At 42.1% G+C, this 12,997-nt stretch overlaps 1 protein-coding gene across 1 annotated transcript; it reads left to right on the top strand.

Moving 5' to 3' along the window:
• Positions 1-5,275: 5,275 nt before the first annotated feature.
• Positions 5,276-11,516, top strand: LOC133214651 (heat shock transcription factor, Y-linked-like). The gene is made up of 3 exons (XM_061357745.1): positions 5,276-5,921; positions 6,542-6,764; positions 11,416-11,516. Exons 1-3 carry the CDS (start codon positions 5,406-5,408, stop codon positions 11,433-11,435), a joined length of 759 nt encoding a protein of 252 aa, XP_061213729.1. The 5' UTR covers positions 5,276-5,405; the 3' UTR covers positions 11,436-11,516.
• The last annotated feature ends 1,481 nt before the right edge of the window (positions 11,517-12,997 follow it).

The raw sequence follows: 12,997 nt of genomic DNA on the forward strand, positions 1-12,997 counted from the left end.
AATCAGAAATGGTTTGCCATCCTGGATTTAAAAGACGCTTTCTTTTGCTTACCATTGGCCAAAGAAAGCCACAACTATTTGCTTTCAAATGGGAAATTCCTGACACAGGAAGGGAAACTCAATTAACTTGGACAGTATTATCTAAAGGGTTTAAAAACAGTCCAGCAATTTTTAGAAATCAGTTACCACGAGAACTAGAATCATGGAAGCCACCTACTCAGACGGGGACTCTGTTACAGTATGTGCATGACCTGTTAATTGCTACAGTAACAAAGGAAGAATGTATCCAGTGGACAATGGAATTATTCAATTTTCTGGGACTGAATGGTTATCAGGTATCCAAACAAGGCCCAACTAACCCAAACTCAAGTTTCGTACCTAGAATATGAAATAACAGGAGGACAGAGAGAACTTGGAACTTCTAGAAAAGAAGCCATTTGCAAGACTCTATGACCGTCGACCGTCAAGGAACTCCGGACATCCCTGGGAATGACTGGATGGTGCAGACTTTGGATCCATGATTATGGTGTTCTGGTAAGACCACTATATGAACTGTTGAAAGGAAACTCTCCCTCTTTAGAATGGACTGATACAGCAGAGGGGGTTTTTAGAAATTTAAAAACAGAGCTAATAAGAACTGCAGCTCTGTGACTTCTGGATGTGACTAAATCCTTTTGCCTGTATTCTTACGAAAAACCAGGGAATAGCTTTGGGGTGTCCTTGCTCAGAAACTAGGACCCTACAGAAGGGCAGTGGCATATTTTTCAAAACAGCTGGATGAAGCGAGCAAAGGATGGCCCAGATGCCTAAGGGCTGTGGCAGCAGTTATCATGAATATTGAAGAGGCTCGCAAATTCACCTTGGGACAAAAGATTACTGTGCTAGTGTCCATGTGGCATCAGCAGTCCTGGAGCAGAAAGGAGCCCACTGGTTATCTCCTTCACGTTTTTTTTAAATACCAGGCCACCCTTGTGGAACAGGACATTGTGAATCCAGCATCCTTTTTGCAGGAACAATCTGCAGAACCGCTAACACACGACTACTTGACCACCATAGAGACTGTATATTTGAGACAACCAGACCTGAAAGAAAAACCTCTGGAAAATGCTGATTCTTAGTTTACTGATGGTAGTAGCTTCATGAAAAATGGTGAACAAAAGGCAGGATATGCCATTACCACCACTTCACAGGTAATAGAAGCTAAACCTTTACCTGCGAACACCTCTGCCCAGAAGGCAGAAATAACAGCATTAACGAGAGCCCTGGAATTGGCTAAAGGTAAAAGGATAAATATTTGGACTGATTCTAAATATGCATTTGGTGTGGTCCATGCACATGGTGCTACCTGGAAAGAGCGTGGACTTTTGAAACTCAAGGGAAACAGATTAAACATGCTACAGAAATTCTACAATTGCTGGAAGCTGTTCAGCTACCTGAAGAAGTAGCTATTATGTACTGCAAAGGACATCAGCAAGGTGGCTCTGATCAGGAAATTGGACATAATTTGGCCGGTTTTGAAGCCAAACAAGCAGCTGAACAATTTCAAATCATGTTCTTAATCCCTGATGGCAAACTAACAATTGAAAAATCTAAACCTAGGTATTCAAAAGAGGATAGAAAACTGATTGAGGATCTAAAGGGACAGGAAAATAAAGAGGGTTGGGCTTAAATACCTGATGGGCAAATTGTAATCCCCTATAACCAGGTCTGGATGTTAGCTCAGGAAGAACATAATAAAACTCATTGGGATAGCAACTGTTTGCATAAATATTTAGACAAATTGTAGGAAGGAATCTATACACCACAGTTCAATTAGTGACAAAACAGTGTCAGTTATGTCTGAAGAATAAACCTAAGACTGAAAATAAAAATCAAACTGGGACAACTGGAAGAGAAAGTTATCTGGGACAGCACTGGCAAATAGATTTTTTCTGAATTAACAAGAAAAGGAGGTTATCGATATTTATTGGTGTTAACAAATACTTTTTCAGGCTGGTCAGAAGCATTCCCTTGTAGAATAAACAATGCAAAACAAGTGATTAAAATATTATTTAATGAGATAATAAGCTCATTTGGGGTACCAGAGGCAATTTCTTCTGACCGAGGCTTGCACTTTAGTGCAAAATTGTTACAAGAAATTAGCAAAAATTAGAAACTGATTGGCAACTACATGTTCCACACAGGCCTCAGGCCAGTGGGCAAGTAGAAAAGATGGTTCATCTGATCAAAAAACAGATTAGTAAAATATGTCAGGAAATGAATTTACATTGGTATCAAGGTTTACCACTGGCTCTATTAAGAATTCAAACTAAACCTCAGTCAAAAGAAGAGGTTAGCCCATTTGAAATTTTGTATGGAAGACCATATCAGTCCCAGTTCAAAGGAGAATGTCTTCAGGAAGTGGGGGAAGACTATCTCTGACAGCTTCTGATCAATCTGGGAAAACTATTGGAGGAGATAAATAAGAGAATAGTAGGGACAAGAGCAAGAGGTTTGGGTTATCTGATTCACCCTTTCAGATCTGGAGACTGGGTTTATGTTAAGAATTTTTCAGGAGATCCTCTACAGGAGAAGTGGAGTGGACTATACCAGGTATTACTGACCACCTTTACAGCAGTGAAGATAAAGGAACAACCTGCTTGGATATATTATTCAGGAATAAAGAAAGCACCAGAGCCAAAGAAGACACGGTGGATCAAACCTTCAGTACCCTTGCATATGAAATTGCATCGGTCATAATTTGGACTCATATGATAACGGGCATACAAGCTTGGGACCAGAACTTATACCTGAAATTAATGCAGAATGTTACTAATGTTTTGATCATAGTGACTGTTGGGTGTGTGCACAGTTGCCTAAATCAGGAGAAAGCCTGGATCTCCCATTAATTGAAGTTCCAATTCCTAACACTGTCTCATGGACAAATTTATGGGTGAACACTAGTGTCCTGGGTTCAGCAGTAGCAGTCATTTTTTTTCCTTCTTGGTAGCTGGTGCAGTGCTGTGTTTTGACTTTCGGCCTGGGAGCAGAGCTGATAAAAATGATGTTTTGGTTTGGCCAAGGACTCTGTGAGCCTCATGCTCTGCCAGGGAGGAGGGGAAGCCGGGAGGAAGCAGAGACAGGACACCTGCCTCAAACTGACCAAAGAGGTATTCCATACCACAGCACGCCATGCCCAGGATGTACCTGGGAGTTACCCGGAAGGGAGAGTGGACTGCAGGGTTGGAGGAGGTATTGGTCGGTGCTTGGGCTGGGGGGAGGCGAGTTATCGGTCGCCTGGTGATGAGCAGTTGTATTCTCTTCCCTTGTTATTTCTTTATCATTATTATTATTGGTGGTAGCAGTAGTGATTTGTGTTATACCTTAGTTACTAAACTGTTCTTATCTCAACCCGTGGGAGTTGCATTCTTTCTGATTCTCATCTCTGTCCCTCCAGGAGTAAGGGGAGGGCAAGAAGGGGGGGGGGAGGGGGGGGGGTCGGAGTGGGTGAACAAGCTGTCTGGCTGGGGTTAAACCATGACAACTAGCAATCTGTATTCAAAGGAAAGGTTAACATTTGGAATAGTTAATCCTAACCCAGGTAAAAATACTACACCTGTGCACAAAGATGTATTACACCAGGAACCAGGGTAGGAGATTATGCTTGTTTAAATGCCACAGATGTAGGTCGCCATTCAAATTGCAATCATACAATTAATATAGATGGTATTGTAGTTCAGTGGTGGCCCGTTCCTAAAGGGAAAGGATGGTATTGGTTATGTGGAAAAAATGCTTATAAGATTCTAACCCCACCTGGAAGGGGGCATGCACCTTAGGTGCTTTAATACCCAATTTTACTATTATCAACAGGTACCCTTCTGGGACCTGGATTAGAAGTTTTGCTAAACGAATTAAGTGAGGGTTTAACCCTATTATTAAACAGCACACCTCATTTCATAGTTTTGTAAGAGGGCTAATTCCATTTTTGGCAGTAAGTGAATTAGAGAAGGCAATTGTAGATATCTCAGCAACCATAGAGGAAATGGAAAGTAAAAACATTGATATAATCCAGGCAGAGCAACAAGAGATAACTAGCCTATCTAAGGTGATATTACAAAACCGAGTGGCTCCAAACATGTTACTGGCATCACAAAGAGGTGGTTCTTCCATAATCAATGAAAGTTGTTGTTCCTATACAGACTAAAGCAGCAGAATTGAAACAGATCTGGAGGAAATTTGGAAACAAACTAAGATATTTCATGAAATGGCCACGGACAACACCTCCTGGGGTTTTGAAGAAATATGGAAAAAGTTAACTTCATGGTTACCCAATCTCTTCTGGTTCAGGCAACTGGTTGCAGGAATATTGGTGTTAATTATTTAAATATTGATTAGTTGTGCTATGATACAATGTTCCCTCTGGTGTTGTAAACGGTCTGTGATAAATTATGAAGATTGGAAAAGGAATGAAATGAAGCAACAAGTAGAAATGGGAAATTATTTCAAAAGACTATTGATGGTAATAGTAAAATATAAAATGTTGCAAAAGAATTTGCAAAAGGACAGAAAAACGGGGGAATTTGAGACAAAGGGACACAAAATCACAAAATGGAATATAGAAACCTTTATAGTTTTAAGTAATGTTAAGTTTGATGGCTTTGTAACAGTAGCAATGGAAAATTACTGAGGTACATGATACATAGAGGAAAAATAAATAGAGTACAGCTAGAGAACATACTGAGAATTCTCACAAGATAAATCATTATAGTTGTCCTAGTTTTAAGAAAAACAGTCTAGAAGAACAGGACACAGGGATAAGGAGTATCTGGGAACTGCAGGTGTCCAGGATGGGCTACAGTTAAACTAACTGGTAAGTAGGAGGATAGGAGGATTGTTATGTCTCTGGTGCTTAACGAACCAATTAAACTGGTATGAGCATCTACTGCGCGTGCTTCAAAGGCTTCCAGAAGTTATGAAGATTGTTGGAAGAAGTAAACGACCCTCAAGACCACCACCACAATTCTGTACGCATGCGGGGAACTCTCTGGAAAATGATGTAATCCATACGTAGCCTCATGAACATGTATGTATGCACAGGGACTATATAAGGATGGCTTGTATAGCAATACCAGGACACATGTTAGGAGCAGTTACCCCCGTGTCTCCCGGTGCTGCAATAAAGAATACCTTCTTGTCAGAGTGAAAACTTTGTTGCAAGTTTGTTCCTGGAGTTTTCTCCAAATCAGGAGGTGGCTGCTACACTGTGATGTCATCTGTAGCACAGGCATCAACTGTGACGCTGGTGAAATTTCAAGGCAGCTGGAGCCACAGCTCTTCATTCTGCTGCCTGGCAGGACTGAGCCTGGCTGATCAGGGAAAGAGCCCTGGCTCGAAATTGCAGCCAAGCTGTGAAAAAACAAGTTTCAATGGAAATATCTTCACTAGAAACATCCTTGTCTTCTGACTGGGAAGAGCCAGCTTGGTGGGAGGCCTCAGCTTCTAACAACCATCCAGGAGGTGATATGGGAGCACGTTCAGGTGCTGCCACAAGACCCCTCACAAAAGAAAATGACCTTCAAGTTTTGCCTGATAAATCCTGGATCCCCATCATGCAATCTTGTTTCTCAGATATCTCTGCTAAAACCAACCCTTCTTCAGCCCGCTCTTTCCTCATGCGCCTCTGGAAGACAGTTGGAAGCCATCACTTCAAATCAGTCTGGTGGGCTGATGATGGAAACTGCATTGTCATTGCAGAAAAGCTCTTCAGAAAGGAAGTGCTGGGAAGAAGTGGACCCCAGAAGATTTTTGAAACCAAGTCCATGAGCGGCTTCATTCTCCAGCTTAATCTCCATGGCTTCTGCAGAATGGAAGGGGATTCTCTAATAACCACTTCCATTGAGGAGCTGCAAGAGTTAGCAGAAGCAGGGTCTTGCCAGGGCAAGGTATGTCTGTTTACACACTAAAGTACCCTTGGAACATTTTAGGGAGAGAGGTTCATGTTCAGATAAAATAAGCCTTGAAAAGGGAGGAGATGGGGATGGGAGAAAATGTCTGATTTTGTCTCATGGGTCATTTTCAAGAATTCCCAAAGCAGAATTTCAGAAGAGCAGAAATTATGAGCAAAAGACACTGTGGTTATTTCTGTTCCTTTAAATCTATGAAACATAAAGATAGTCCCATTATATCATGCTGGTTTTGTGCTTGCACCAGCCATTTAAGTAATCTTGTGGCATCTTCTGAATGCTGACAAGAAACATGGTAGCATCAGCATTATTCCCAACATATCCATTTCACACTAAGATGCCTGAAAATTAGTGTGTTTTCGTTTCTCCACTGGGCTTTGGGCTTTTGAAAACCCTACACTTCTCTGCTCCTAAATGCTGAAAAGACAAGGGCCTATTGCTTAACAAAATTCTATCTTAATCTTTACTTCAGCTGAAATTTGATACTTAAAATGCCCCAGAAAGTCCTTTTTAATTTGTCTTTTCTGATGCAGATGTTTATTTATTGGACCTCTGTCTTTCAATGATGGCAACTAACTCGTCTCCTTCACATTTTGTAGCTGTTCTTCTACTACAACCCCTTTTTTAAGAGAGACTACCCCAACCTCTTAAAGATATTTACAGAAAGTGCTGGCAAAAGAGAGAGAGTCCCCGCTGCATCTTCTCTGGGCCCCAGGATGAGGGGAAACTGCAAAAGAAACCAACAACCTGGTGCTCAGTCAGCGGAAGGTGCCACAGAGGCGAACAGCACCCAGATATCTGCAGCTACCAGTTCCACACCAGGTGAGCCAGAGGCTGATGCAGCCACCCAGACAGACAGTGCTGATCCATACCCACCAAAATGGCACTGCACCCACAGCCCTGCATGTGTCCGGGGGGCTGCTCTTGCTCCATCCACAGCTTCACCCTACTGTGACACACTTTCTCTCCAAACAGTCCTTCAACACTAGCCATGGGATTCCCCACATTTTCATCTGGGCAGCCCAGTTTAGCTGCTGTGCAGGTCCTTTGTGCTGGCTTGTCTCTGTTCTGTGCTCCACAGCTTCAACCTCAGTGCTGGCTAGACTAGAAATGGCAGAGATCATAGGTAGCAAGTAAGCACCATAGAGGTAGAAATACATTAGTACAGGATTAGGTAGCAATACATTGTTCTTCTCAAAAATAGATCTCTTCAAGTTGCCTTGTCTCCTGTCTCTACAGTACCACAGTAGCTGTCTCTATACCCAGGGCAGGGAGTTGCCTTTGGGGACAGAGAAGGGTTTGGTTCCAGCAGATGAAACTCAAAGGCTGCTGGCACCAGTACGTACGCTTGTGAAACCCAGCAAAAGGCCATCCTGGGACTACTCCTGGAGCTGCACCAGCATGCAAGGTCACTCAAGTCAAACCAATCCCTCACAGCTCTTAGGAAGTCCATTTCCCTTCCACCCCAGCTCAGGCCAGGGGCAAGGGGCAGCTGGCCTGCAAAGACAAGACTTGGCTTCTCCTGCCAATCCCACATCATGTCTGGTGATAACCAGCACTGCAGATGGGAAAGCAATAGATCTGTCATACAGGAGTCAGAGCCTGGACTTTCTGGAGAAATAACCTTTCCCATCAGCATAGAATCATACAGCAGTTTGAGTTGAAAAGAATCTTTAAAGGTCACCTAGTCAAACCCCCATTTCCATAAGGAGGGTCATCTTCAACTAGATTAGGTTATGAAGAGACCAGTGCAACCTGATCTTGAATGTTTCCAGGGATGGCCAACTACCACCTCTCTGGGCAGCCTGTGCCAGTTTCTCAACAGCTTCATCATAAAAAAATCTCTTCCTTATATCTTGGCTAAATCTTTAAAACCATTAACCCTTGTTCTGTTCCTACAGGCCCTATTAAAAAGTCTGTCTCCATCTTTCTTATGAGACCCTGTAAGTATTGAAAGTCTGCAATAAGGTCTCCCTGGAGCCTTCTCCAGGCTGAACAACCCCAACTCTCACCCTTTCTTCTTAGGACAGTGCTCCACTCATCCTTTTTGTGTCCCTCCTCTGGATCCACTCCAACACATCCATGCCTAGCATTTACCAGGGCTCTGTAGAGAAGAGGCTTTTACCAGAGCATTTAAACAGGACACAACATCACAATCCACTTTGTTTCCACAGAATGGAATTTAAGTTTTTGGTGAGAGCAGACATGTAACACCAGTTGTGGAGTATGCTTCTCTGCTACTTATACAAAAAGTGTATAGTGCTCATGACAAATTGCATCAGCAGTTCACCCTCCCTGAGCTTCAACACCTCTCTGCAGAGTGAGGGCAGCCTGGCAGGTCCATCCCACGGGGCAAAGCCCCTGCCACCCAGGGCTCAGTGAAGCAATATGCCAAACCCCATCCTCTCACCAGGAGCAGGGAGCCTGCCTGCTTGCTTATGCCAGAGCCAGCCTTGGGTGCTGGGGCGGTGCTGCCACCCTCTGCTCTGAACTCACAGAGGCATAGAGAGGCAGCAACCATCACCAGAACCCTCTTCTCACCTCTTCAGTTACAACCTCCTGCAAGAATGGCTGTCCTTTAAAACAGAACAGTCCATTTGAAGGGTCCTAAAAAAGACGTTTGGTCCAACTGCCTGAACACTTCAGGACCAAGAGCTGAAGCATCTTCTTAGCCTCTTCAACATGGACAGACATGAGGAATCGACCACCCCTCTGGGAAGCCTGTTCCAGGGTTTGACCAGCCTCCCAATAAAAAAATGTTTCCTAATGTCTATTCTGTACATGCTTGGGCATGGCTTTGAATCATGCTTTCTATATATATATAGTATTTTTATATATAATGATAGAAGCTATGGATCTTACAAATATCATTATTTTACCTTTAATAATTCTAGTAGATGGACTTTTATAACACCATCTTTTTGCACTGAGGTAATAAATTTACTAATAGAACAAGACAACATATATAAAATAGAAACTGTGTTATTGGAAACTAGCAAATGTGAGTATCCTGAGCATCAGACTAGTAATTATGGATCTAATATTGTTTTGTTGATACAGCCGACAAGACAAACTGTTCAAAAACGTTTCTTTGTGCTATTATTGCAGGCACTTTTGTTGTTGTTGTTCGGTTTGGGTTTTGTTTGCTTTTTATTCTAAAAGATGGCAATTTTATGAGGAGAGCAAAGCCTATGTTACAGGAATTGTATTGAAGTGTCAAGTAAAAGTACAACTACCGTGGTTAAAGGAGTGGATCCAAATTCTGACTGCTCAGCAGGCTTTCTGCATTACTTTGTAATAGGCACCTTCAGTCTCTGCAAGTTGACGAGTCAAAAACAAGTTTCTCCTTTCCAGAGTGAATTTGTCAAAAATTCACTGAATAATTTGTAACCGTATGCCTACTTCTACTCAGTACCTCTTGTGTGTGCATTATGTTTTTTAAGCATCAATTATGAACTGCCTATGGTCTGGGGAGACATGGGAACCTGAATGCTAGCACAGTTTCACTTTTTTCCCTGCAAGGCTTTTGTTGGAAGTGGGTTCTCTTAGTTCAGCTCTGTTACCCTTGGGAAATGCAAATGATGGCTGTTGCTTTCGTTACCATACTATGTGCCACAGAAATCTGCTTTGACCTTGAAAAAAATGCTGAAATCTCAACTCCTTCAAACCAGGAGAAATGAGATCACCTAATTGAGAGAGGAGAGGTCGCAAATATTTTGAATGTGAGCTCTGGAAAAACAGACCTCTTCATTAAGGACCTAGTGACTCCCCAGTGGTGTAACTTGGGTAACTCCAAGCAGTGTTAATTTAAGCTTTGAACACACAGGTAGGAGAAAGAGAGGACACTGTCCTTCATGTCATTTTGCTGTTACAGTGTAAAAACTTAGGCTGTTCAGCCTGGTAAATTAGTTTTCTTGGAAACTTCACCTAAACTTTACCCATGACATGTCCAGAGCTATAACAGGGGGAAATGCTTAATTTCCCCCAGCAGAGAAGCAGCACTCCACAAGCGCAATTTGATTATTTACCTTGTGTGAAGTATACACTTATTATAGAATAAAATCTAAATGTGAAAATCCAATAGCACTTACTTTCCTAAAGGAAGAATAATATTGCTATCACTGCTATAATTATTATGCTTTGAGGAGCTTAGGCATGTTGCATCTAAGCATGGATTAATAACTTTCTGCCTCAGTCACAGGCATTTGCATGAAAATAAAACCATAAAAACACCATTCGCCTGCTCAAAAGTAAGGGAATAATCACCAGCAAACAACATAAAAGCTGTAGTTTTAGCAAACATTTTGTTAACTCTGAGCAGATGTTATTCCTGAAGCTGTGGATGTTGGAACATTAAAGCAGTGTATGCCATAGCTCATGCCAACACCATTGACAACTCAAACCTGGGCAGTTTCATTTGCTGGCAAGTGTCAAGTTATTTGTGGTATACAGGGAGGTGAACTTGTCAGGAAACATGTAGAAAAATCAGAGGGACTTAAATTCAGTTTGGAAGAAATATCAGTAGCAGAGATGATTTGGGGATTGCTTATATCGCCTTGTTTTGCTTTATTTGTGACTGGTGCAGTACACCTTAGGATGTTTGAAGTTTTGCTTCTGGCTCCAGTGGCTGCAGATGACACTGGCCACACTGTGGGTGAAGGGTGGAGAGGTGACACATGGGTTTTCACATGGAAGAACCCCAGCCCAAGCATTTTCCGGGTGTTCTGTGCCAGCTCTCATCAAGCACTGGGAGGTCAGAGCTGCTAGGGAGGACAGAAAGCACAAATGCTTACCAAATTTGCTTTTGTGCTTCGACATTTTCAGGGGAAAAATGCAGAAAGGTTGGCCAGACCTACTGGTCTGTTGCCAAAGATTAACTTCATCTTTTCGCTTATTTTTTTTTTTTTTTTTTTTTTTTTTTTCCCACCCAGAAATCAAATAGCTGGGAAAGAGCTAATAAAGAATGTATCACAGCTTATTCTCTTATCATAACTGTGATGCAGCTTGCGTCTTTCATAGAATCATACAATAGTAGAGCTGGAAAGGATCTTAAGATCATCTAGCTCCACCCCCCCCTGCCATGGGCAGGGACACTTCACACTAAACCCTGTCACCCAAGGCTCTGTCCAACCTGGCCTTGAACACTGCCAGGGATGAAGCATTTACCCCTTCTTTGGGCAACCTGTTCCAGTGCCTCACCTTCCTCACAGTAAAGAACTTCTTCTTTAGATCTAACCTGAACTTCCCCCATTTAAGTCTGAACCCATTACTTCTTTTCCTATCACTACAATCCCTTTCTTTCAGCTGTCATAAACACCAGATAGACAGGGGAACAGGCTTATTTGTGAACATACTACCCAGTACGTATTGCCCTGCATTATCTATCTGTCTGTTTCTGCTTACAACTAAAAGTAGGACTAATAAACTACAAAGTCTTAACAGGTTTGTGCTGTATTTATTTTTCCATCTGCAGGCCTATGCCAGTGGAAATGAAAAGAAGAATTCTTGGTACTCGTAGATGTGAATTCTCAAGAAAATATGCAGAAGTGACAACAATATATACAAAAAATAACTGTGGTTTTGGATTAACTAAAGTATTTGAAAATTTTTTGCTAAAAAATTTGTATTTCTTGCCTATTGCATGAAAAACACTTTTGACAGAAAAGAGGAAAAGCAACTACATTTAGTAACAAAAATATCCTATAAGGTGGCTTTCTAAAGCCAGCACTTTAAAGAAAAATATTTACACAGTTTTAAGAAACTTAAAAACCTCTTTGCCTCTACAGGAGGTATATTGTAAGAAAAGTCAAAGGTTTTATTTGTTTGTTTGTTTCTTTCTTTCTTTAGAGTACGTGTCATTACTGTTAAGAGAGGTTAAGCCCCAGCTGACCTGAGGATCTGTCATCCTTACCCCACAGCATCAGATATTTATGGGTATAAACCTCTGAACCTTCTCTTCGCCATACAAAACTGTCCCTGAAAAATATGAAAAATACAAAATACTCTAAGCCTTTCTTTATACAACAGATACTCTAGTCTGTTCACCATCTTTGTGTCCCTTCACCAAACTCTGGTAAGTCCATGTCTCCATACTGGGAAGCCCAGGACTGGACTCAGCACTTCAGGTGCCTCTCACTAGGACTGAGTAGTAGAGAGGAAGGATCACTTCCCTTGATGTGCTGGCAATATTCTTCCTAATGCAACTCAAAAAGCTGTTGGACTTCATTGCTTTAAAGGCTCGTGTTCAAATTGCTGAACTCACCAGCACCCACTTGGTGCTGAAAAATTGAAAATTGCTCCCCAGGATGTATGAGGCCTGTGGGTTATTTCTGAAGGTTCAGGGCTCAGCACTTCACTTTATTGAGATTCTTGAAGTTCCTGTCAACCCATTTCCTCAGCCTGTCCAGGTTTTTCTGGATGGCTGCACATTTTTCTGGCCCATCAACCTTTCTTCCCAGTTTTGTATAATCTGTGAACTTGTTGAAGGTGCACTCTGTCCCATTGTCCAGGTCTTTAATGCACATGTTAAACAGTATTGGCCCTGCTACCACCCCCTGAGATATACCCTGAGTGACTGACTTCCAACTGGTACTTTGTGCCACAACCTTTTGAGCTAAGCAGTTTAGTAGTTCACCTCACAGACCACATATCTAGCATGTCTATCTTCATATCTCTATTGTCAGTTTTTCTGTGAGGTGCAAGGTCCTTCACCTGGGTTAGGGCAATCCCAAACACAAACACAGACTGGGCGGAGAATAGGGTAGATTTAGATTAGATATTAGGAAGAAGTCATTTACTATGAGGGTGAAGGGACACTGGCACAGGTTGCCCAGAGAAGCTGCGTCTGCCCCATCCCTGGAAGTGCTCATGGCCAGGTTGGACGGGCTTTAAGCAACCTACTCTAGTGGGAGGTGTCCCTGCCCTTGCCAGAGAGGTTGGAACTAGATAATCTTTAAGGTCCCTTCCAACCCAAATCATTCTATAATACTATGATTCTATGATGTTATGAGAGACAATATCAAAAGCCTTACCAAAGACAAGTGACATCCACTATG

Source organism: Neopsephotus bourkii, unplaced genomic scaffold (assembly GCF_033783945.1).
Source record: "Neopsephotus bourkii isolate Nb327-2 ecotype Australia unplaced genomic scaffold, CSIRO-AGI_Nbou_v1 NB_919, whole genome shotgun sequence".
Classification (NCBI taxonomy): Eukaryota; Metazoa; Chordata; class Aves; order Psittaciformes; family Psittacidae; genus Neopsephotus; species Neopsephotus bourkii.